Source organism: Chiloscyllium plagiosum, unplaced genomic scaffold (assembly GCF_037043375.1).
Source record: "Chiloscyllium plagiosum isolate Xiang-an unplaced genomic scaffold, Cpla_swu_hap1 HiC_scaffold_18, whole genome shotgun sequence".
NCBI classification, from domain to species: Eukaryota; Metazoa; Chordata; class Chondrichthyes; order Orectolobiformes; family Hemiscylliidae; genus Chiloscyllium; species Chiloscyllium plagiosum.
In genome coordinates, this window is record NW_028270156.1 from 9,148,086 (window position 1) to 9,174,225 (window position 26,140).

At 42.0% G+C, this 26,140-nt stretch overlaps 1 protein-coding gene across 9 annotated transcripts in view; it reads left to right on the top strand.

Annotated features, from left to right (window-relative positions):
• Window positions 1-26,140, top strand: part of ano5a (anoctamin 5a) — a 205,644-nt gene that overhangs the window by 38,871 nt on the left and 140,633 nt on the right. For 5 of the 9 annotated variants that reach the window (XM_043705404.2, XM_087996280.1, XM_087996279.1 and 2 more), the window contains exon 2: window positions 19,276-19,346. The exons of 1 other annotated variant lie outside the window; for it this stretch is intronic. In XM_043705404.2, the coding sequence (XP_043561339.2) occupies window positions 19,276-19,346 (71 nt within the window). Of the gene's footprint in view, window positions 1-15,841; window positions 15,881-19,275; window positions 19,347-26,140 lie in introns of all 9 variants that reach the window. 3 more of the 9 variants (XM_043705403.2, XM_043705405.2, XM_043705406.2) reach the window with 1 other exon arrangement.

Below are 26,140 nucleotides of genomic sequence, written 5' to 3' on the forward strand. Positions count from 1 at the left end.
GTAACTGAGGTGTTGTGAATGGTGCTGAACATTGCATAATCATCAGTGAACATCTGACCTTGTGATGGAGGGAAGATCATTTTTGAAACAGCTGAAGCTGGTTCAGTCTAGGACATTACCCTGAGGACTCCTGCAGAGGTGTCCTGGAGCTGAGATAATTGTCAACAACCCACAACCATCTTCTGATGTGCCAGGTATGATTCCAACCAATGGAAAGTTTGCCCTGATACCCATTCCAGTTTTGCTCGGGCTTCTTGATGTCACACTCTGTCAATTGCAGCCTTGATGTTAATGCCTGTCACTCTCACCTCATCTCACCTCTGAAGTTCAGCTCTTTTGTCCATGTTTGACCCAAGGCTGTGATGAGGTCAGGAGCTGAGTGGCCCTGGCTGAATCCAAACTGGGCGTCACTGAACAGAGTAGACTTGGATAAAGGCAGGAAGGATGCTTCCAATGACCAATGGGTCACAGTCCAATGATACAGGGAAACCCATTTCGGATTGAGATGAGAAATGTTTTCACCTGAGAGTAGAGAGCTTGTGGAATTCTCGGCCACAGAAGATAGCTGAGGCCAAAACATCTGTGATGCCAGATCTAGTTCTGAGGGTTAAAGGAATCAATGGGTTTTATTACTGGACTGATAATTCAGAGACACAGATGATGTTCTGAGGACTTGGGTTCAAATGTTACCACAGTAAATGGTGAAATTTGAATTCAATCAATATAAAATTTAGAGTCTAATGATGACCATTAATCTATTGTTGATTGTCGTAAAACCCATCTGGTTCACTAATGTCCTTCAGAGATGGAAACTGCCATCCTTACCTGGTCTGGCCTACATGTGACTCCAGACTCTCAGTAATGTGGTCGACTCTTAACTATCCTCTGTGCAGTTAGGGATAGGCAATAAATGCTTGTTTATCCAGTGTAGCTCTCATCCTAGTATGCGGGAGGAAACCTGAACATAGTACTGAATTGAATGATCATATTCATTGGTGGAGCTGGGTTGAAGGATCACATGCTCTACATCTGTTCTCACTCTCTATTTCTATCTGTCATTTATTGGAGTGATGCCCTTTTGTTTTTGTGTTGAACGTATAACTCATTATAGTTTGTTTTTGGAATTTATTCTTGTTGATGATTTAATTTCACTCCAATTATGCTGGTTCTGAAAGAGAAACCGACTTTGCTGGAGAAACTCTCAGTCTGGCAGTGGTTCAGTCTTAATGTAATGTGCCTGGTTAATATGTTTTAGGAAATACTAAACCTACATTGAAAACACCAAGTAGTATTATCTGTTTCCAAGAGTATGTTTGAAGGTCAGCTTTGTAAGTGCCAATTGGTTTGACTTTGTGTGCACAGAGGGCCATTGTAAATGGATTACTGGGATTACCATCAATTATGATACAAATATAGTACTGAGAATGTGGCTAAACAGCTGAATTTGTCTCAGTTAGGAAGCATTAGATGATTTATTTCAAAGAACCAGGCGATTTATGTGTCAAAATAAAGAAGATTGGCATGAGGATGCAGGAGAGTCCCAATGATCCTATGAATTGGCTGCACAAGGCCTGATACTTGGACAGGAGATGACCTAAAACTCCAAGTTGACAACAGGAAGTGTGCCCTCATTATGACCTGGATGTGCATCATTCACCAGGTTGACAATGGCTACAAAAGAATCAACGGGCAGTACTCAGGCCTGAGACAAATCTTGTTTTCTTTTCAGATTAAATCAAGGTTCAGAATGTCTGTTTGAGGTCCTCATGGTGAATGGGTTTGGCCAAAAGTGGAATGTCTAATTTTTTTAAATCTAGATGACTCTATTTGTAGCACCTGAACCACCATGTTTGCTTTCCTCTTCAGTTCAACTCAGGTTCTTTGCCCATAAATCAGAATTTATAGAATCATTGAATCCCTACAGTGTGGAAACAGGCCATTTGGCCCAACAAGTCTACACCGACCCTTCGAAGAGTATCCCACCCAGACCCATTCCCCTCCCCTGTTACTGTACAATTCACATTGTGAATTTGTAACTTTGTCAAATTAAGAACAATTTCAAAGATTTTGGATATTGACAGCGCCCAGTCCTCCTCCTGTTTGGTTCTGATATGCTGTTAAACCATAAGAAATAGGAACAGGCCCCTCTAGCCTGCTCTGCCATTCAGTAGGATCATGATTGATCCAGCACTCCTTATATCGGTTTGATTTGAAGATAGAACATAGAACATAGAAAAGTACAGCATAGAACAGGCCCTTTGGCCCACGATGTTGGACACAATATTCCAAGTGTGGTCTCACCAGCAAAACCTCACGGCTCTTAAACTCGATCCCCCTGTTAATGAAAGCCAAAACACCATATACTTTCTTAACAACCCTATCCACTTGGGTGGCAACTTTGAGGGATCTATGTACTTGCACACCCAGAAGACACTGTTCCTCCACTCTGCCAAGAATCCTGTCTTTAATCCTATATTCAGCATTCGAGTTTAACCTTCCAAAATGCATCACTTCGCATTTATCCAGGTAGAACTCCAGAAGATGCCGGTGTTGGACTGGGGTGTACAAAGTTAAAATTCACACAACACCAGGTTATAGTTCAACAGGTTTATTTGAAAGTGCTCCGAAAGCTAGTGCTTCCAAATAAACCTGTTGGACTATAACCTGGTGTTATGGGATTTTTAACAACCTATCAGTTTGGTTAATGTTTATTCTTCGGTTCTGTTCCCAGATTATGGTCCAACTCAAATTATCATAGAATCCCTACAATGTGGATACAGGCCATTCGGCCAACAAGTCCACACCGACCCTCCGAAGAGTAACCCACTCGGACCCATTCCTCTATCCTATTACTGTAAGTACAGTACATTTCCTGTGACTGAAGCACCTAACCTACATATCCCTGACCATTATGGGAAATTTAGCATGGCCAATTCACTTAAGCTGCACATCTTTGGGTTGTGGGAGGAAACCGGACCATCTAGAGGAAACCCATGCAGACACAGGGCGAATGTGCAAACCGCACACAGATAGTCACCCAAGGTTGGAATTGAACCCAGGTCCCGAGCACTGTGAGGCAGCAGTGCTAACCACTATGCCACCCAGTTGGGTGTATTTTTCGTAGCAGTTCCAAGGTGGATTACAAGAGGTGGATATTGTTGCTAGTTATCAACATCAAATTGTGATCCAGAGTTTGTGCCTTAAAATCCCACAACAGCAAGTAGAACATTGGGATATTAGGCTGTTCTTCAACCGCCAAACTGACCATTGAAATTCTAAGATGCTTTTCAAAAAAACATTTCCAGGTTAATTGAAATTTTTTAAGGAATCGATAATTAAGCAAATGGCTAATTCTTGAACTGAGTTTAAGAGGGAGGGAGGTTGGGCAGGCTGGAGTTTAACACATTTGTTCATCAGCATCACCGTGAGACAAGTTTTGATGGACAATTGGGCAATGAAATGTAGCCTTAATAGTGCTTCCCACATCCTGAGAGCATGGGGCGAAGGGAGGTGGAGATGGAGGGAGTGGCATTATGGTCACTGAGGTAATAATCCAGACCTCGGCCTATGATCTGGGGATGTAGGTTCAAACCTCGGCACACCAGCTGTTGAAATTTAAATAGAGCAAATAAAATATAAAATTGAAAGCTGGTCTCTTTTTGTCATTTACATAAATGATTTGGATGCGAGCATAAGAGGTACATTTGCAAATGACACCAAAATTGCAGGTGTAGTGGACAGCGAAGAGGGTTACCTCCGATTAAAACAGGATCTGGACCAGATGGGCCAATGAGCTGAGAGGTGGCAGATGGAGTTTAATTAAGATAAATGCGAGGTGCTGCATTTTGGGAAAGCAAATCTTAGCAAGACTTATACACTTAATGGTAAGGTCCTAGGGAGTGTTGCTGAACAAAGTGACCTTGGAGTGCAGGTTCATAGCTCCTTGAAAGTGGAGTCGCAGATAGATAGGATAGTGAAGAAGGCGTTTGGTATGCTTTCCTTTATTGGTCAGAGTATTGAGTACAGAAGTTGGGAGGTCATGTTGCGGCTGTACAGGATATTGGTTAGGCCACTGTTGGAATATTGCGTGCAATTCTGGTCTCCTTCCTATTGGAAAGATGTTGTAAAACCTGAAAGGGTTCAGAAAAGATTGACAAGGATGTTGCCAGGGTTGGAGGATTTGAGCGATAGGGAGAGGCTGAATAGGCTAGGGCTGTTTTCCCTGGAGCGTCGGAGGCTGAGGGGTGACCTTATAGAGGTTTACAAAATTATGAGGGGCATGGATAGGATAAATAGACAAAGTCTTTTCCCTGGGGTTGGGGAATCCAGAATTAGAGGGCATAAGTTTAGGGTGAGAGGGGAAAGATATAAAAGAGACCTAAGGGCAACCTTTTCACGTAGACGATGGTGCGTGTATGGAATGAGCTGCCGGAGGATGTACTGGAGGCTGATACAAATGAAACATTTAAAAGGCATTTGGATGGGTATATGAATAGGAAGGGTTTGGAGGGATATGGGACTGGTGCTGGCAGATGGGACTAGATTGGGTTGGGATATCTGGTCGGCATGGACTGGTTGGACCGAAGGGTCTGTTTCAATTCTGTACATCTCTATGACTCTGTAATGGTGACCACGTGGTTTATTTGTGTCTATGCCTGGTCTTACATGTGACTCTAGGACCCGAACAGTGTGGTTGACTCTTAGTGACCTTCAGCAATGCCTTAGTAAGCCAATCAGTTCAAAGGCAACTAGGGATAAGTGACCAAATATAGGCCTTTCTAGCAACACCCACATCCAGTGAAAGAATAAAGAATTTAAGAACCTAGGGAGGTGGTGGCATACTAGTAATGTCACTGGATTAGTAATTCAGAGGCCCACATTAATGTTCTGGGGGTGTGTATGCCAATCCTACCAAGGGAGGTGGTGAAATTTGAATTCAATTTTTAAAAATCTAGAATTACAAATTTAGCCTAATGGCAGCCATGTAATCACTGTTGGCTGTTGTAAAAGCATGTCTGGTTTAATGGTATTTTTTTTTCAGAGCAGGAAATCTGCTGTCCTTACCTGGTCTGGCCTACATGTGACTCCAGACCCACTGCAGTGTGGTGGACTCTTAACTGCCCTGTAAATTGGTTTGATCAAGTCAGTCAGACTAAGGGACAACTGGAAATGGGCAATAAACACTGGCACAGTCAGCAAACTCCCATCTAATGAATGAATAGAAAACGATCTAAGCTGCATATTTTACCTTTTGGTTTCTTCATTTTATTTTACCCTTTCGTTCCTCACAAAGTTAATATCCATCTAAACTATAGTTGGAGAGCCCTGATTACAGTGAACTTACCTTTTGGTTTGTTACACAGAAAATAGCAGCTGCCTGTTAGGGAGTAATCTCGCTCAAGGGTTCAACAAATGGCCATATGACACTTGCTTTAATGTATTGTTTTGTTATATTTAAGCAATCTACTTAATGGATTTGCTCACAAAGCCGGTTTTAATATATCTGCAACATTAAACGGTGCATCCTCATTAATACAACTTGTGAAAGTGGACCAACCAATGTGGAGGAAGCATTTGTAGTTACTTTTTTGATGAATAAAACGATGGGAGCAAGTTTCTTGTTTGCTCCCTCCATCCCACAGCACAGCACTCTGCTCGAGTTTTAACAACCCTAGTTTGCACTGCCTGATGGAAACCATGTCGAGAGACAGTTAATGTCAGGTTGGTCACTTAACCTACTCTGATCCCTCACCTACCCCACTGTGTACAAACATTAAGAGCTGAAATAGACCATTTGGCCCTTCAGGCTGGCTTGACCATCCTGTATGCTGATCGCTGATCAGTTTATGTTCTAAATTTCACATTCCCATCTACCTGCTGATAAACGTCAATCAAATTAGAATTAGAATGCCTACATTATGGAAACAGACCCTTTGGTCCAACAAGTCCACATCGATCCTCCGAAGAGTAACCCACCCAGACCCATTCCCCTACCCTACATTTACCCCTGACTAATGCACCTAACCTACACTTCCCTGGACACATGGGCAACGTAGCATGGCCAGATCACCTAACCCACACATCTTTGGATTGTGGGAGGAAACCAGAGCACCCGGTGGAAACCCACGCAGACACGAGGAGAATGTGCAAACTCCACACAAGCAGTCACCCAAGGCTAGAATTGAGCCCAGGTTCCTAACGCTGTGAGGCAGCAGTGCTAACCACTGAGCCACCATGTCGCTTTCCCAAGTTGAATGAAAATAAGCTCAGCCTGTCCAAATCTTTCCAGAAAGGTAACTCAGAGTTATTCAAAGTGTTATTCTAGTAAGTCTCCCTGAACCACCTTTTAATCCTCTGCTTTTTTGAAGCAAAGGTGTTGAACTGCACAGACTATTCGAGATGTGGTCTCACCAATGCCCTTTACTACTGAAGCATAATATTCTTCATTTCATAAATTTCATAACAGGATATTGCTGGGAATGGAGGGTGTCCAATATAAAAATAGACTGGAAAAACTGGCACTTTTTTCACTGGAGTGTAGAAGGCTGTGGGGTGACCTTATAGAGGTTTATAAAATCATGAGGGACATACGAAAAGGACCCTTGGTATTCACCTTATCTATGGTGGGCGAATTCAAAACTTGGGGACATATTTTTAAGGTGGGAGGAGAAAGATTTAGAAAGGACATGAGGGACAGCGTTTTTACATGGAGGGTGGTTCTTGTGTGGAATGAACTGCCAGAGGAAGTGGTGGATACGGATATAGTTACAGTGTCTAAAAGACAATTGGATAAGTTCATGAATAGGAAATATTTGGAAGGATATGGGCCATGCACGGGCAGTGGGACTAGTTTAGTTTGGGAATATGGTCAGCATTGACTGGTTGGACCGAAGGGTCTGTTTCTGTGCTGTATGACTTGACTCTCTAAACAAAACAAAATTTGCTGGAGAAACTCAGCAGGTCTTGCAGCATCTATAAAAATAGAGTGAACATTTCAGGTCTAGTCACCCTTTGGACCCGATAAGTTAACTATGCTTTCTCTTTCCATAGATGTTGCCAAACCAGATGGTTCCAGCAATATCTGTTCTTTCAGATTTTCAACATCCGCAATTCTGTAAATTTTTGTTTCCATTTTAAAGTTTCTTGTTCAGTTGGCCTGGCTGTGATTGGTTTGTAGATCTTTCTTGCTAACTTCTAAGCCATTTACAATTTATTTTCTTCTTCCCTAATTGTTTTGGAGAGTGTTAAACAGCACTTCTGCTGTTTTATTTTTCTCTCTGAAAGAAACCTGCACACTGCCTTTCTAAATTAACTTATTTCTATCTCTGTCTCCTGTGCCACTACGTGAAATGTTGCTGGTCAACAGCCTAGTCTTTTTTCTCTTGTCTCTTCATGTTCTTAATGCATGGAAATATTCACCTCAAGGGTTGAAAGCCCTCATTTAAATGCACGTAAACAAACCTCCAGAGAGTATGGTATCATTCACCATTTTAGTTTTTATCAGATTCAGACTCCACTCTCTTCCATGGTGGGATTTGCACCAGGTCCTGAAATTTCCTGGATTTCTGCACTAAGCAACAGTTCATCAACCATGCCCTATGCCAAAGTCCAGAGAATGTTCTTGAATGGCTGGCCAGGTTTAAACATTCCAGATGCCCGTTACCCTTAAATAGTATCAGTATTTTTATTATATTATCTAAATCCATTATACTAGAACTTTTATTTCTGATTCTCCTTGGGTTTACACGAAAGTATTGCACCACATTCTTCAAGGTAATAATTTTTCAATTTGATTGTTTTCTGTTTTTTTTTGAGTTAAAAATCACACAACACCAGGTTTGTACTCCAGGTTTATTTGGAAGCACTAGCTTTCAAAGCGCTGCTCCTTCATCAGGTGGTTGTGGAGTATAAGATTGTAAGACACAGAACTTATAGGAAAATTCTGATTTTTGAGTTTCCATTGTGATCTATTTTAAATCCTTTTTGCTGCATTGAATCCTTTTGTGAAGTTTACTCAAGGTCTTAAGTGAAAGGTAGATAATATCTACATCAGTTTTCACTTCTAACTATAATTATTGGTCCATTTTATAATATGAATTGCTTAGAGGCACCTGGCCCTGTTTTGTTGAACAATGTAAATAACCTGTTTTTATTTAATAGAATTGTGCCAGATGGCGCTTGTTTCGGAAAATAAAACCTACCTGAATTTACATCATGCTTCCCCTTTGTTTAAAACATTATATCTAGGAAGGACCATCTAATTGTAGCACCTTGCATCAATCAACAGTGCTGAAAAATTAATAACCGACCTTTACATGTAAATTTATGGGTTACTGGTCATAATTCTGTGCTAAGTTTATTACTTACTTTTGACAAAGTCAGAAGTCACACGACACCAGGTGATAGGCCAACAGCGCTCCAAAAGCTTGTGATTTCAAATAAAACTGTTGAACTATCACTTGATGTCATATGACTTCTGACTTTGTCTGTCCCAGTCCAGCACCAGCATTGCCACATTATGGTTACTTCTGTCAGTTCATATCCTAAGAAGCATTGTGTCACTGTGGTATCCCACTGTGCTGTCAGATAAAGGAAAAAAAAATCACTCTACACCAGGTCATAGTCCAACAGGTTTATTTGGAACCACTAGCTTTTGGAGTGCTGCTCCTTCGTCAGGTGGTTGTGGAGTATAAGATCATAAGACACAGAATTTATAGCAACACTCGTCTAACATCTCCAAGTCAGATAAAAGAGCATTGGCCCCTGGGGTATTATTCCTGGCATAGTGTGGTATCTGCCAACTCTGCCCATATTTGGGACCAGAGTAAGAGGTGTTTGAAGCAGTTTACTGCCACCGGGTCTCTGTAATCAGTGGTAGATGTTACACCACCATAAAGAGGGACTTTTGTTAGCTAATAAGGTTGTTTGTTGCAAGGTGACACAGGATCTAACTACATTGCTAATCAGACATATTTACAAGGACTCTGGAGAAATGTACACAATACATGAATATATGCAGCTCCAATAATACTCAAGAAGCTTGATATCATCCAGGATAAAGCAGCTCAGTTAATTAGCTCTCCATCCACCACCTTCAAATTTCACTCCCTCCACTACCAATGCACAGTGGTAGGAGTATGTATCATCCACAAAATGTAACTCCCAAAGCTCCTTTGATAGCACATTCAAAATGTACAAGTTTGAGGGACAAAGGCAGCAGGTACCTGGGATCAACAAGATCACCATGTTTTCCTCCCAGCCATACACCTTCTTGGCTTTGAACTGTATTGCCGTTCTTGTGCCATGGGGAAAATGTCCTGAGAGGATTGTGGTTGTTCCTACACCGCAAGGATTGCAGTGGTTCCTGAAGAAGGGCCTGTGCCCGAAACGTCGAATCTCCTGTTCCCTGGATGCTGCCTGACCTGCTGTGCTGTTCCAGCAATAAAGTTTCAACTTTGATCTCCAGCATCTGCAGACCTTACTTTCTCCTTGCAGTGGTTCAACAAGGCAGTTTACCACCCCCTTCTCCAGGGCTATGTAATAAATGCTGGATTAGCCAATTATCTCCATCTCCATTGGACAGATAATGAGAAGGAATAACTGGGTGGTGTGAGAAGTGAAGATTAATTTGAATTTACATTGTAGCAAAGCACAACTTGCCTTTACTGCATTTATTCCTAATTTATCTGGATTGCAATGTCAAGGCTTTCACGTGATTGGAGGTAGGGTAAAAGATCTATTTATATTATTCCCTTCCATCCAGTTTCATGATTCGATTTTCTAAATGCAGCAGCATCCTCACTGCTGTTTTCAATTTAATATGTGTCCTAGTACAGACCAGCCTGCTGTGTGACCTGCGCTTTCAGTCTAACTGTAAATTAATTTGCCTGGAATTTCACTGATGTGATTTGAAGTCAATCATCTGCTGGTAATATTGGCCAACATGTGTGGCAGTCTTCCATCTCCTCAGATGACTATTGTGCCATGGTTGTAAATTCTGTGTTCACTGTTGCCAAGTGCGTCTCAGGAACATTAGAATTCCTACAGTGTTTCCTTCAGCCTATTGAGTCCACACCGACCTTCCCACCCAGACACATCCCCTATCCTATCCCTGTAACCCCACATTTGTCATGGCTAATTCACCTAATCTATACATCTTTGGACTGTGGGAGGAAATTGGAGCACCTGGGGGAAACCCACGCAGACATGGGAAGACTGTGTCCACACAGACAGTTGCTCGAGGCTGGAATCAAATCCAGGTCCCTGGAGCTGTGAGGCAGCAGTGCTAACCACTGAGCCACCATGTCACTTGAAGGAAGGTGGTTGATTTGGAGTCAACTGTTTTCTAGGGCCCCACTTTGCAGCCACTTGAGCTTTCTAATCCTGCGCCGTTATTTCTAATATTCTTCTGAACAGTTCACCTTCACGGGTGAAGGTGTCCTGGTTGTCAATGTCAATGCTGTAAGATGTAGGAACAGAAGTAGGCCATTCAGCCCATCGAGTCTGCTCTGCCATTCCGTGAATCCTAGCAGGTCTGATATCCAGCACCTTCATCTCTCTGTTGGGGGTGTGCATGTCATGGGATTGCATGCAAGCATCACTTGTCACAGTGCCAGAGTCTACTCTCTCATTTAAGGGGTAACCTGATGGTCACCATGCCTTGAGTGAGGGTAATGCTGAGCAGCCAGAGCCTTCCTGGCTAATTTCGGCACTACTGGAATTGAGTCCATGCTTTTGATAGGAGTTTGCACCCCAAGTCAGCCTTCCAGATGTCTTGCAAATGTCAGAAACCAGTGACTGACAATTCAGTGAGAGAGGACTCTAGCTTATCGCATCATGATGAAACCATTCCACATTTAGGAAAACATTTTTTCCTGACAAAGTCCAAATAGTGAATCATCGATTGTGATTCCAGGACATAAAATCTACAATAATTAAGGGAAATCCAAAGATGCATTGAGGCAGGATAGGACACTATAAGGGTGCTGTGTGTGCCTTTGCATGAAGTAATCTCCCTGAAAAATCTCCCACCCTATCCTCTGCTCCTAGCTGTAGTCTTCAGTTCATTCTGCCATTCATTCCTTTTCTCTGACTGTAGTTTCTTGAATACCCTCTTGAATTTCATTAACGAGAAGCTTGAGCCTCTTTGCTGATGTTATTACTGTAGCGTTGCCAGAGAATGAGGAGCAGTCAATTGCAGTGCAAATCCAAATATGGTAATGATCTAAGTTCTAACATTCAAGTGCTCACGCTGGTCAACATTAATCTTCTGTTTTTTGAAAAAGGCACCGATGTTATGAAATAGCAATCACCAGGAATCATGTACAGTGGTGTTTATGATGTTCAGTATCTCAGAATAAAAATATAAAGTATATGATGTCAGTTCTTCATTCATCACTCAACTGTATCAACAGTTGGTTGCTGGATGAAAGCTTAACTGGGTTGAAACTGTCTCTGGACCCCTTTCGGCTGTCGATAAATTCTTCAGGGTCATGCCCCTGTGTTCTATTCGGCTTTAGAATGGCAAGACTAATACGTTTTGACCCTCTTGGGCAGTTGGTAGTGAACTGTCCCTTTGAACCACTGCAGTCCACGTTTTCACATGGTCTGGGGTTGGAGAATGCTTCTGAAGTACAGTCACTGCTATAATGTTTGCCAGTGAAGCCGTTAATTTATATACAGAGTCGGGAGTGTCTCGCTGGAAAAGCACAGCTGGTCAGGCAGCATCCAAGGAGCAGGAGAATCGATGTTTCTGGCATAAGAATTTATATACAGCAAAATTCCAGAAAAAAAGTGATCAAATATTCGATGCTGAGGATGTTCATTTGAGGATAAATATTGACCATCATACTGAGGAGAACTCCCCAAATGTTTTTGAGATCAAAGACATGGACCTTGATGAGGCCACTTTTGGAATATTGTGTGCAATTCTGGTCTCCTTCCTATTGGAAGGATGTTATGAAACTTGAGAAGATTTAGAAAAGATTTACAAGGATGTTGGCCAAGGTTGGAGGCTGAGGGGTGACCTTGTAGAGGTTTATAAAATCATGAGGAGTATGGATAGGGTAAATAGACAAGGTCTTTTTCCCAGGGAAGGGATTAAGGTAAAAGGCACCTAAGGGGCAGCTTTTTCAGGTATGGGATTTTGAGGTTTTTTTATATGGGCTAAGCGCTGGCAAATGGGATGAGACTAGGTTAGGATATCTGGTTGGCATGGACGAGTTGAATTGAGTAGTCTGTTTCAATGCTGTACATCTCTATGACTCTGACTCTATGACATGGGATCTTTTCCATCCTGAGGGGTTGAGTTATAGGGAGAAGCTGAATGGTTTGGTGCTTTCCTCTCTGGAATGTCAGAGTCTGAATGGTGACCTTATAAGATCATGAGGTGCATTGAGTGAATAGCTAAGGTATTTTCCCCAGGATAGGGGAGTTCACAACTAGAGGGCATAGGTTTAAGGTGAGGTGGGAAAGTTTCAAAAGGGGCCTGAGGGGTAACGTTTTCACACAGAGGGTAGTGTGTGTATGGAATGAGCTGCTAGGAAAGTGGTGGAGACTGGTACAATTACAGCATTTAAGATGTTTGGATGGGTACATGAATAGAAAGGGTTTAAAGGGATGTGGGCCAAGTGCTGGCAAATGGGACGAGGTCAGATTGGGATGTCTGGTCAGCACGGATGAGTTGGACTGAAAGGTCTGTTTCCGTGCTGTATGACTCTGTCCTCAAAGGGTGTGTGGGATCTCTATTTAACATCGCTGTGCAAACAACTGGAATGCTGAGAGTTTTACAAGTGAGTGTTGCTGCTGATGTGGAAAATAAATTTCATTGTCTGGTGCAAATTAACCAGGAAAATGCCAAAGTCTGGTTTAGAAATGGAACTTTCTCCAGTGGCGCAAATTGAATTGAATTTCATAATCCTCAAGGAGAAAGCTGTAGTTGCTGTAGTTCCCATCAGTCACCTCAATTACAGGACATGGCTTACAACTAAAATCTAACTTGGCCAATGTTTGTACTTTCCATTTTAAGTTCTGAGACTTTTGTGCGAGAGGTTGTTTTGATCTGTAACAGTCTAAAATTGTCATAAAAGGTTAATACTGCATGTAACCAAAACACCACGTACTATGATGATGGCATATGGACTTCTGGGCAAAGAAGCTTAGGAATTGGAAGGATTCTGACCTTTCTTCGAAGTCTTTGTACCATCAATTCAATGTAGCCAGTGCATAACATTCAGTCAAATATTTCTTATTTACTGGATACCCTTTCAGGGTGGTAACTATAATTAATGGAAAACCACAATGATCAGTGCTAGGGCCACGATTATTTAAAATATATTTAATGACTTGAATGAGGGAAGTGAATGTACTACAGGGAAGTTTGCACATGACACAAAAACAGTGGGAATGCAAGTGGTGAGGATGACACCAAATCTACAGAATGACATAGACAGGATAATCATATGGACAAAAACTTGGCATATCAGCATATGCCTCTGCTGCTATATAATCCCAAAAGTGTGGAAACAGGCCATTCAGCCCAACAAGTCATAGAGTCATAGAGATGTACAGCATGGAAACAGACCCTTTGGTCCAACCCGTCGATGCCGACCAAATATCCCAACCCAATCTAGTCGCACCTGCCAGCACCTGGCCCATATCCCTCCAAACCCTTCCTATTCATATACCCATCCAAATGCCTCTTAAATGTTGCAATTGTACCAGCCTCCACCACTTCCTCTGGCAGCTCATTCCATACACGTACCACCCTCTGCATGAAAAAGTTGCCTCTTAGGTCTCTTTTATATCTTTCACTTCTCACCCAAAACCTATGCCCTCTAGTTCTGGACACCCCGACCCCAGGGAAAGGACTTTGTCTATTTATCCTATCCATGCCCTTCCTAATTCTGAACCCTTTCAAGTTTCACAACATCTTTCCAATAGGAAGGAGAGGAACATTCCATTCAGACTCTTCCCCTAACCATCCCCCCCGGCCCTATCCCTGCAACCCTGCATTTCCCATGGCTAACCTATACATCTCTGAACACTGTCTGGGAGGAAACTGGAGCACCCGGAGGACGTGCAAACTCACACAGCCAGTCGCCTGAGTCGGGAATTGAACCCGGGTCTCTGGCGCTGTGAGGCAGCAGTGCTAACCACTGTGCCACCATGCCGCCCACGGATTGTGGGAAGAAACCGGAGCACTCAGAGGAAACCCAGGTAGATGCAGGGATAATGTGCAAACTCTACAGTCACCTGAGGGTGGAATTGAACCCGGGTTCCTGTGTGAGGCAGCAGTGCTAACCACTGAGCCAAATATATTGTCAGAAAATGTGAGGTTATATGGTTTAGCAAGAAGGATAGAGATGGCTGAATATTATTTAAATGGAGGAAGATTGCAGAAAGCTGTGTCACAGAGGTATTTGGGAGTGCTCACTAAAAGCTAATAACCGTGTTCATTCAGTAATAGGTAAGATAAATGGAACTTTGGCCTTTATTTCAAAGGGAGAGAAGTATAAAAACAGGGAGATCTTGCTAAAACTATACAAGACACTCGTCAGACCAGAGCTGAAATACATTATGAACAGTTTTGGTCCCTTATTGAAGGAAAGATGAGCTGGTGTCTGAGGCAGTCCAGAGAAAGTTCACTCGGCTGGTATCAGATAGAGAGGGACCCTCTTAGGAGAGAGGTTGAGTAGTTTGAGCCTTTACTCATTGCAGGTTAGAAGAATGAGGGGTGATCTCATTGAAACTTTGGAGATTCTTGAGGGACTTGACAGGGTAGATGTGGAGAGGTTGTTTCCATTTCTGGGAGAGTTTAAAACCAGAGGTTATAACCTCTGAGCAAGGGGTTGCTCATTTAAGACAGTGATGAGGAAGAACTACCTCTCTGAGGGTAGTGCATCTGCGGAATCCTTCATCGTAGAGGCTGGGTCATTATGAATATTCCAAGCTGAGATCGACCGATTTTTAATCATTGGGTTTTAATCAAGGAAAAGGCAGGAAAATGTTGAGGGCAATCAGATCAGCCATTGAATGGCAGGGCTGACTCGATGGACTCAATGGCCTGCTTCTGCTTCTATCATTTATGAACGTGAAAACTAATTTCAACAATGGTACAACTACCGTATCGTCAATTGCTGCCAAAACTCATTAATTCACAAATGCTTTTTAGGGAAGGAAATAAGAGTATACATAAGAACTAGGAGTAGGAGTAGGCCGTCTGGCCCTTCAATCCTGCATCACCATTCAATAAGATCATGGCTGATCTTTCCATGGCCTCAGCTCCACTTATCCACCCTTTTACCGTAACCTTTAATTCCTTCATTGTTCAAAAAATATCTATCTTAGCTTTAAGAACATTTACTGAAGTAGCATCAATGGGCAGGGAATTCCATAGATTTACAACCCTCTGGGTGAAGAAGTTCCTTCTGATTTTGAGACTATAACCTCTTGTCCTAGTTTCACCTGCCAGTGGAAACATCCTATGTCAATCTTGTCTATTCCCTTCATTATTTTATATATTTCTATAAGATCCCCCCTGTTTCTTCTAAACCTACTGTCCATAACTGGTCTGATCTACATGTGACTCCACACCCATAGCAATGTGGTTCATACTGAAATGCTGGCAAGACAGTTGGTTAAAGGACAATTCCAACTGGCTTTACTAATGAGATCTGCATCTATGGAGACAAAAAAATGCATTGTTCACTAATGAAAATGCAAGTACGCTATTCATCCTCTGTTAATATAACTTGCTGGTTTGATATATTGTTGCAACAACCTTTATTCTATCCCAATGGACTCCTGCTCCCCCTGCTAAACAATATTTTCTTCCTTTAAGATATTGCTGTTATCACTGGTATCGCAGGTGAATCGCCAGGTATAATCAATCTTTCTGCTAATACATTGTGCGTCTTGTGTTCTGCTGTGTTTCATTTCCAAATGTCAAACCAATGTAAAAGTGATTCAAAGTTATGCCTGCTGGTCTTTTCGGTGCTCCTGTTGATGTTGTGTAAATGTCATTGCATTTTGTGGGACACCATGGTAATTAAGTTGAAATGTTACATGTATCAGTTTTCCTAGAGTTTTCTAGAAAGTGAATTCATTCATCTGAAAAGCCACATGCTATTCCTAATCTGAACAAATATCATTAGCAGAAGAATTCTTCACTACTGAGACAGCTAACTCAAGTCTGAAAACTCCCACCACTGACCTGATTGAATCCCTTACCCTGAGGTAAAGAACTCCTTTGGATTTAATTTTTACTCTAGGATTTGGCTATGGGATAGGTGAACAGGTGAGAGGGCCCACTTGAGTTCCCTGGGATTTCTCCCTGTTTTAGATCTGTTAGATTCTCTAATCCTAACCCCTCCCATCACTATATGCCCCCTACTTACTGTCTATGCCCCCTCATGCACCCATGTGAATATGAAAGTAACTAATGTGACAATCTAATAATGCTCTCACTCATTCCAGTGCACCGGATAGTGAAAAAACTCCCAAAAATAAAACCCATTAAAGTCTGTTAAATCTCTAAGTGGTTAATCTTTTTGTAAAACAAACATCTTTTCAGACCTCACAACAAAGACAGCTAATCCTTTCATAGCCTGTTTAAACTTTCAGCCAAACTGTAAACTCAGGGCCCCCAACTGAGACAATTGTAGCTTTTGAAACTCAGCCAAACATTCTTACTGATGTAATGATGGGGAAATGTTAACAAAGACTTGTATTGAAATGGTACAAACAATGGTATTTGCTTTCTAACCTACACCAGGTGGAGGTTAGAATATGCCTGGTGGAGAGTTTTTTTTTTCTTAAAAATCTCACTAGCAGCTTAATTTTGTTGTTTCCATGATTAAATTGCAGGGTATTTAAAACCTTCAGACTATGACACTAAAACCGACCTTATCTTCCTGTCAATTAACATCTATTAATTTGTGATGCTTACAGTGCAGATTAAGATCCTCTAATTGGGATCAGTTTCAAATCAGTACTAAGTTCAAATGACCCTCCTGTTTTCCATTAACTGTGAATATCCTGCTCCTCCCCTTCCCTTCCCTCTGCTGGCAGAAATGGGATTTGTCAGAATTGGGAGCAGCATTTCCTCAATTGAGTGCCACCAATTATTTTTATAACCCTGCAAAAATTCTTCTGCCAGAGTTTACATTCGTATTGGTTCTAAGCTGTGTGGACTTTCAGGTGGATTCCTTTGCCTGTTAATTTGAATGATGGGCTCATTTCTTGTTGACTCTTCGCCTTGATATTTTCATTTTTTTGTCAAAGAAATAGTTCTGTTTTCAAGTCTGTTCCTTTTGTGTTTTAATCTTTCTAAGTGTAGTTTTGCGGGATTTTGCAAACTGCGTTCAGTGAACACAACAGAGCTCCAGCGTGTTTCAAAGCTGCCTCAACAGCTTTCACTGCAGCATGTATTTAAAGAAAAGGGATCTTGTGTGGAGGAGCTCAGCTAATCTGCTTTTAATGTTTACAGAACTAAAGAAACTTTTCTCCCCATTAGTGTTCAACCGCAAGGAAACAAAATTTGCTGGAAAGGACCCATAGTATTTTGAGATTTCCTTGTAAAACTGGGGAAGGGCTTGATGGGGATCTCCTGCAAACAAAGTAGAAATTTCTGATTGAATCGGCTTGTAACAGTTTGGACATTGATTAAGCTTGATTCTGACTCTGTGGCAACATACAGTAAACCAAATACTTTGGCAAAGATATCTATGGACAGACATAGACAGAAGTCCAGAGACTGCCCAACCCATCGTCGCCTCCTACAAGTGACCTTTAGTCCAAATAGGAGGCCTAGAATAGTTCATTCTCCAAATAGCTGTGCTCATGTCAATCTCCCAGTCTATTTGCCGTTGACTTGAATGCGCATGAGTCCATAAATAATCTTTTATAGAGCTCATTCAGTTTGGATGGTCACAGCTAGCCAGTGTGCCACACTTCCCACATCCCTTCACCCTATAAGTTAGCAAGAGTGTAAACTCTTAATTAAACTTTGGTCAACTAGTTAAAGGAGGCTTTACCAAATCTATACAAGCCACTCATCAGATTGCAACTGGAATACCATGTGAACAGTTTTGGGCCCCTTTATATAAGAAAAGACATATACCAGCATTGGAGGCAGTCCAAAGAAGGTTCACTTGGCAATTTTTGAGAAGATTTGTAGCTCAGGTTGATGACAAATATGTAAGTTAGATTGCTGAGCTTGAAGGTTTTGTTTTCAGAAATGTCATCACCACACTAAGTAATATCATCAGTGAGAGTCTCTGGTGAAGCGCTGATGGTGTGTTTCTATACACAGACAAAGAAGGACACTGCTTTGACTGGGATAACACACACATCCTAGGACAGGCGAAACAAAGACACCCATGAAAATTCTTAAAGGCATGGCATTCTAACCAGAACTCCATCAATAAACATATTGATTTAGATCCTATCTACCTTACCTTGGGGAAAAAAAAGGACAGGAAATGAGATTACCCACCTTAAGAAACCAAGACCTATAAATAGAGAGGCGGGAAATACCATCATCAGAGACTCTCACTGATGATGTTACCTAGTATGGTGACGAAACGTCTGAAAACAAACCATCAAGCTCAGCAAGCTAACTTGCATATTTAAGATTGATCCCAGGTACAGAGGTGTTATTTTATGAGGAGAGGTTGAGTAGGTTGTGTCTGTACTCATTGGAGTTTAGAAGAACGAAAAATTATCTTATTGAAAGATACAAGATTATTCATGGACTTGACAGGGTAAATACAGAAAGGTTGTTTCCCCTTGTAGGACCAGGGACATAATCTCCGAATAAAAGCATTGCCCTTTTTAGACCCACATGAGGTGGAATTTCTTCCCTGAAGGTAATAAATCTGTTGAATTCTCTACTGCAAAGGGATGTTGAAGCTAGGTCATTCAGTATATTCAATTATCAAATCAACCATGGTGTCATAGAATGGTGGAGCAGACCCGATGGGCTGAATGGCCTACTTCAACCTCCGTCTTGTGGACGAGATTGTTCAACTCTTCAAGCTTATTATGCTATTTGCTAAATCCCATCAGTGTATTCCAGCCCATCTACTCACCTCTTAGGCTAATCTTAGTCTTCAGTTTCAGTTTGCTGCCTCCTTTCTAAAATCCCTGGAAAAAAGACCAGAAAAACGTTTTGAAAGAAAAGATTTCCTTCATCGTGTTCTGAAACACCAACAACATTCAGTTTGTGTTGGTAAAAAAACTCACGTTCTTCGTTCTGATCCCTCTATATTTTAGGGGAAGATAACGGACCTTACTATGATCCTTCCAACAGTAGCCGAGAAGGAGAAATCCCTGGCAATTCAGAGGTAAACCTTGTTTTCCTGATCTGTGCTGTATCTCTCTATATTACAAGTTCTGTAGAATGGCAATGCTGGTAGAAAGGTCAACACTGGGGGAAAAACAAAGCAAGAAATGCTGAAAATGAAGGGTAAGACATAACAAACTGAATCCAGTGAACAGTTAGTTGTGACTGTGTATGTGAATGTGTGTGTTCAAAATGATAGCCTTGACATTCTTTCTGTACTGATCTGTTGGACCTATTGTGTATCGGTAGCATTTACAGTGACTTAAGTTTGTTGTTTTTTTAATTTTGTTCCTTTTACCCTTGTGTCCTAAATAAAATGAGGTTTGTTTTAAAATGTTTTGGGCAATAACATTAATGTGAAATATGACTTGCAAATTAATGCACACAAAAGTATTGATAAGAATTAATGTATAAATTTTCTACCAGTATGAATGATGAAAAAATGCATTTCCTGCAAAGGGTTTCTCCTTTGAAACTTTGACAGGCATCGAATAATATTTGTGTGTATAATAGTCTGGCTAACGTTGAACCAACAGAAACACACCATTCTCCATTCCCGTTCAGACTTATTCCTGGATAACTAGAAAACCCCTCCAGTTCACACCTTTCTCATGCCTCATTGGAGGTAGCATGTTGGAAATCAATCCCTACTGCTCCTGAGTCTTCACATCAGTGAAATGTTTTGTAAAAGTATGCAAAAAAAAAACCAATTTGCCTGCCCTTTTTCTAGTTTGATAAAAAGCACAGACCTGGTTTCTGTACTTAACAAGAATGACTGACTAGTTATCTCAAATAATTAGATTCAAACTATCAATAAACGATTAGGAACTAGCAATGTTTAACTCTACTGGTAGTGATTCTAATGCCCCTTATAAACTCCCACTACTCTAACCCCTTTATAAACACTCACTACTCTCACACTGGGACAGACTTGAAGAGGACAAAAGGGTGTTCTGGGCAGAGGGGAAGTCTGGGAAAGCAGAAATGGTCCTTTTTAACATGGTTTGTTGAGGTGGACCTTCTGGGTTGGCAGGAAATGCTGCACCTTGATTCTCTTTCTCTGGGAACTTGTATCTGCTTGAAGGTGCAGGGTTGCTGGTTCACATGTGTGAAGTCTCTGACTTACTGGCTCAGTGCCACAGGCTTCTATCAACAGCTGAGGGTAAAATGAGGCTTAAGTTTATTTTTACTGGAGAGGAAAGAGAGAGAGCTTCTGTCCCTGCAGAAATCCAATGACTTTGCCAAATATTTACACCCCCAAAGCTGTTCAGCTACCTGGAAACCAATCACATTGTTGTTGGTAGGCAGAAGATCTATTTTATTGACAACTTGTCACTCGTCCTCAGACCAATCAGCTACTTGTTGCCACCTGCTGCTCCATTTCTACAGAGCCATTGGCTCCAGCCTTTCTCCAACCAGGCTTCCATGAATCTATAATGAGAAGCTGTGTAAATAGCACTGACAATGAGTGTCTGGTTGCTTGCTTTCAAGAAGAGTAGCATTCCATCAACACATTTTGTTTTAGAAGCAGTTGTTTTCCCACTTCAGAAATACAGAAAAATAAAATGCATGATCTTGACAGGATCTTCCTTCTCAGCCTATGCCATCTCTGTTTATACATATCTGAGGGGAATGCCTGATCTGTAAAATCGACTGATAACATGAAACGATGAATTGGTACATCCTGGCTGAAGTAATTTGTGAAAAGTAATAATTAAAACAAAACTACTTTAGATAGTTTTGCCTCAGTGGGGTATTATGTATAGCCCTGGCTGCCACTCTTTGGGAAGTCTATGAACACATCGGAGAGAGCACAGAAGAGGTTTATAAGAACAGGTCCAGAGATGGGAAGCTGTAGGTTTGAGAATAGATTTGATAAGTTGGCACTATCCTCCATCCAAAGGTGAAGAGTGAGAGCAAACATGATAGAGGTTTTTAAAGTCATGAGGGATCTGAACAGAGTAGACAGGGAGAAACTATTCCAACTCATAAAGATATCGAGAGCAAGAAGGCAAACTTTTAAAATGCCTTTGCGAAAGAAGCAAAGGCAAGGTGAGAGAATTTGCTCATACAGAGAGTGGTTTGGGTTACGACCACACTGCCTGGAAGTGGGCTGAAAGTATTCATAGAATCCTACAGTGTGGAAGCAGGTTATTCAGCCCATCAAGTTCATATTGACCTTCCAAAGAGCATCCCTCCCAGACTCACCCCATCACTGTATCCCTGCACTTCCCATACCTAATCCACCAAACCTGCACATCCCTTGACACCAAGGGTAATTTCCCATGGCCGATCCACCTAATTGTCACATCTTTGGACTAAGGGAGGATCCTGGAGCACCCAGAGGAAACCTACGCAGACGCGGGGAGATTGTGCAAACTCCACTGAGGCTGGAATTGAACCCAAGTCCTTGGTGCTGTGAGGTGGCAGTGATAACCACCGTGCTATCCATGCACTATGTTTGCTTAATGTATGATTATTGAAGTAGAAACAATGTGCAGGGCAATGGGAAAAAGCATGAGATTGGCATTAAGTCAAAATGCTCACAAAGCTAATAAAGACATGAAGGTTTGTGAATGGTGTCCTCCCTCTGTCATGGAATTCTGTGATTCCCACTTGGGACTAAACATCCAATTGGAACATTTTCCTCACCATACAGACTCAGAAAAATTATAGAGTCATAGAGATGTACAGCATGGAAACAGACCTTTGGGTCCAACCTGATCTAGTCCCACCTGCCAGCACCCGTCCCATATCCCTCCAAACCCTTCCTATTCATATACCCATCCAAATGCCTTTTAAATGTTGCAATTGTACCAGCCTCCACCACTTCCTCTGACAGCTCATTTCCAGACAAGTACTACCCTCTGTGTGAAAATGTTGCCCTTTATACCTTTCCTCTCTCGCCCTAAACCTATGCCCACGAGTTCTGGACTCCCCGACCCCAGGGAAAAGACCTTGTCTACTTATCCTATCCATGCCCCTCATAATTTTATAAACCTCTATAAGGTCACCCCTCAGCCTCCAATGCTCCAGGGAAAACAGCCCCAGCCTGTTCAACCTCTCCCTGTAACTCAAATCCTCCAACCCTGGAAACATCCTTGTAAATCTTTTCTGAACCTTTTCAAGTTTCACAACCTCTTTCCGATAGGAAGGAGACCAGAATTGCATGCAATATTCCAACAGTGGCCTAACCAATGTCCTGTACAGCCGCAACATGACTTCCCAACTTCTGTACTCAATACTCTAACCAATAAAGGAAAGCATACCAAACGCCTTCTTCACTATCCTATCTACCTGCGACTCCATTTTCAAGGAGCTATGAAGCTGCACTCCAAGGTCTCTTTGTTCAGCAACACTCCCTCAGACTTTAGCATTAAGTATTTAAGTTCTGCTAAGATTTGCTTTCCCAAAATACAGCATCTCACATTTATCTGAATTAAACTCCATCTGCCACTCCTCAGCCCATTGGCCCATCTGATCCAGATCCTGTTGTAACCTAAGGTTAACTTCTTCACTGTCCACTACACCTCCAATTTTGGTGTCATCTGCAAACTTACTAACTATACCTTGTATGCTCACATCCAAATCATTTATGTAAATGACAAAAAGTAGAGGGCCCAGCACCAATCCTTGTGGCAGTCCACTGGTCACAGGCCTCCAGTCTGAAAAACAACCCTCCACCACCACCCTCTGTCTTCTACCTTTGAGCCAGTTCTGTATCCAAGTGGCTAGTTCTCCCTGTACTCCATGAGATCTAACCTTGCTCACCAGTCTCCCATGGGGAACCTTGTCGAACGCCTTACTTAAGTCCGTATAGATCACATCTACAGCTCTGCACTCATCAATCCTCTTTGTTACTTCTTCAAAAAACTCAATCAAATTTGTGAGACATGATTTTCCATGCACAAAGCCATGTTGACTATCAGGCTCACTGGTCTGTAGTTGCCTGGCTTGTCCTTACCACCACTTTAGCCAACCTCCAGTCGTCCAGCACCTCACCCGTGACTATTGATGATACAAATATCTCAGTAAGAGGCCCAGCAATCACTTCCCTAACTTTCCACAGAGTTCTATGGTACACCTGATCAGGTCCTGGGGATTTATCCACTTTTATGCATTTCAAGACATCCAGCACTTCCTCCTCTGTAATATGGACATTTTCACAATGTCACCATCTATTTCCCTACATTCTGTACCTTCCATGTCCTTTTCCACTGTAAATACTGATGCAAAATACTCATTTAGTATCTCCCCCATTTTCTGCGGCTCCACACAAAGGCCGCCTTGCTGATCTTTGAGGGGCCTTATTCTCTCCCTAGTTAATCTTTTGTCCTTAATGTATTTGGAAGAGCCCCTTTTGGATTCTTCTTAAGTCTATTTGCCAAAGCAATCTAATGTCCCCTTTTTGCCCTCCTGATTTCTCTCTTCAGTATATTCCTACTGCCTTTATACTCTTCTAAGGATTCACGCAATCTATCCTGTCTATACCTGACATATGCTTCCTTCTTTTTCTTAACCAAACTCTCCATTTCTTTAGTCATCCTGCATTCCCTATACCTACCAGTCTTTCCTTTCGCCCTAACAGGAATTTACTGTCTCTGGACTCTTGTTATCTCATTTCTGAAGGCTTCCCATTTTCCACCGTCCCTTTACCTGCGAACATCTGCCCCCAATCACCTTTTGAAAGTTCTTGTCTAATACTGTCAAAATTGGCCTTTCTCCAATTTAGAACTTTAATTTTTAGATCTGGTCTATCCTTTTCCATCACTATTTTAAATCTAATTATGGTCACTGACCCCAAAGTGCTCCCCCACTGACACCTGCCCGGCCTTTTTTTCCAAGAGTAGGTCAAGTTTTGCACCTTTTCTAGTAGATATATCCACATACTGAATCAGAAAATTTTCTTGCATCCACTTAACAAATTCTTCTCCATCTAAACCCTTAACACTATGGCAGTCCCAGTCTATGTTTGAAAAGTTTAAATCCCCTACCATAACCACCCTATTATTCTTACAGATAGCTGAGATCTCCTTATGAATTTGTTTCTCAATTTCCCTCTGACTATTAGGGGGTCTGTAATACAACCCCAATAAGGTGATCATCCCTTTCTCATTTCTCTGTTCCACCCAAATAACTTCCCTGGATGTATTTCCAGGAATATCTTCCCTCAGTACAGCTGTAATGCTATCCCTTATCAAAAATGCCACTCCCCCTCCTCTCTTGCCTCCCTTTCTGTCCGTCCTGTAGCATGTGTATCCTGGAACATTAAGCTGCCAGCCCTGTCCATCCCTGAGCCATGTTTCTGGAATTGCTATGATATCCCAGTCCCATGTTCCTAACCATGCCCTGATTCATCTGCCTTCCCTGTTAGGCCTCTTACATAGAAATAAATGCAGTTTAATTTAAAATGCAGTCCTACCTTGTTCTCTGCTTTGACCCTGCCTGCTCTGACTATTTGGCTCACTTCTGTTCTCAACTGTACCAGACTCAGATTGATCTCTTTCCTCACTATCTCCCTGGGTTCCCCGCCCCCCCCGCCCCGCCCCGCCCCTCCCCGCCCCGCCCCTCCCCACCCCTCCCCACCCCTCCCCGCCCCGCCCCTCTCCACCTTGCTAGTTTAAATCCTCCCAAGCAGCTCTAGCAAATTTCTCTGCCAGTATAATTGTCCCCTTCCAATTTAGGTGCAATCCATCCTTTTTGTACAGGTCACTTCTACCCCAAAAGGACTTCCAAAAATGTGAATTCTTCTCCCATACAACAGCTCCTCAGCCATGCATTCATCTGCTCTGATTCCTGAAGAAGGGCTCATGCCCGAAACGTCGATTCTCCTGCTCCTTGGATGCTGCCTGACCTGCTGCGCTTTTCCAGCAACACATTTTCAGCTCTGATCTCCAGCATCTGCAGTCCTCACTTTCTCCTATTCACCTGCTCTATCCTCCTATTCATGCCCTCACTAGCTTGTATCACCAGGAGTAATCCAGATATTACTACTCTCGAGGACCTCCCTTTTAAATTCCTGCTTAACTCTCTGTAATCTCCCTTCAGAATCTCAACGTTTTCCCTTCCTATGTCGTTGGTTCCAGTGTGTGCAATGACCTCCTGCTGGCCCCACTCCACCTTGAGACCATTCTGCACCCTCTCTGAGACTATTAAACAGGTTATACCTGACTGATCAGAGTCTCCCATCCCATTCTTCACAGTCTAGCTGCTTCTAGTATGATAGCACTATAATCATCTTTCTCATCAAGCTTCTTTAACCCAGTATTCAAATTGCCTCGGGTAACTTTTTCAAAGGTGCATGTGTTTTTTTTTGTCCTTATTCTAGCTTGCTTGTAGTAAAGCCACACAAGTTCCCAACTCCAATATTTTGAAAACAAATAAATGAACGTGTTCAAAGGAAGTCTAAAGGAGTACTTTTTTTTTAACGTCTCTGTGGGTTTTCTCCCTAATTGCTCAGAGATTCTAAAGATCTGAAAGTCTAGTCTGCTGGGGACTCCAAAAACAAGTCCTGGTGGATTATCAATGTTTCTTGCACTATCAACTGTCAAATGTTAGCCGCAGGAGGCATTTCTTACAATGCTGCCATCGGCACAATGCTGAGGCAATAAACCCTTTGATTCTTGTTCATTATTCTGAAATAAGCAGTATTTACTCTTTCCGAACTTCAATGGAACTGTCAAAGATTGTAAATTCCAATCCACTGCTGTGTGCACAGATAAAGCTCTAGTCAGACTATTGAAGGATGAAAATTGCCACAGCTGCTTTTGGTTTAACCAACAGCAAGTGACATGT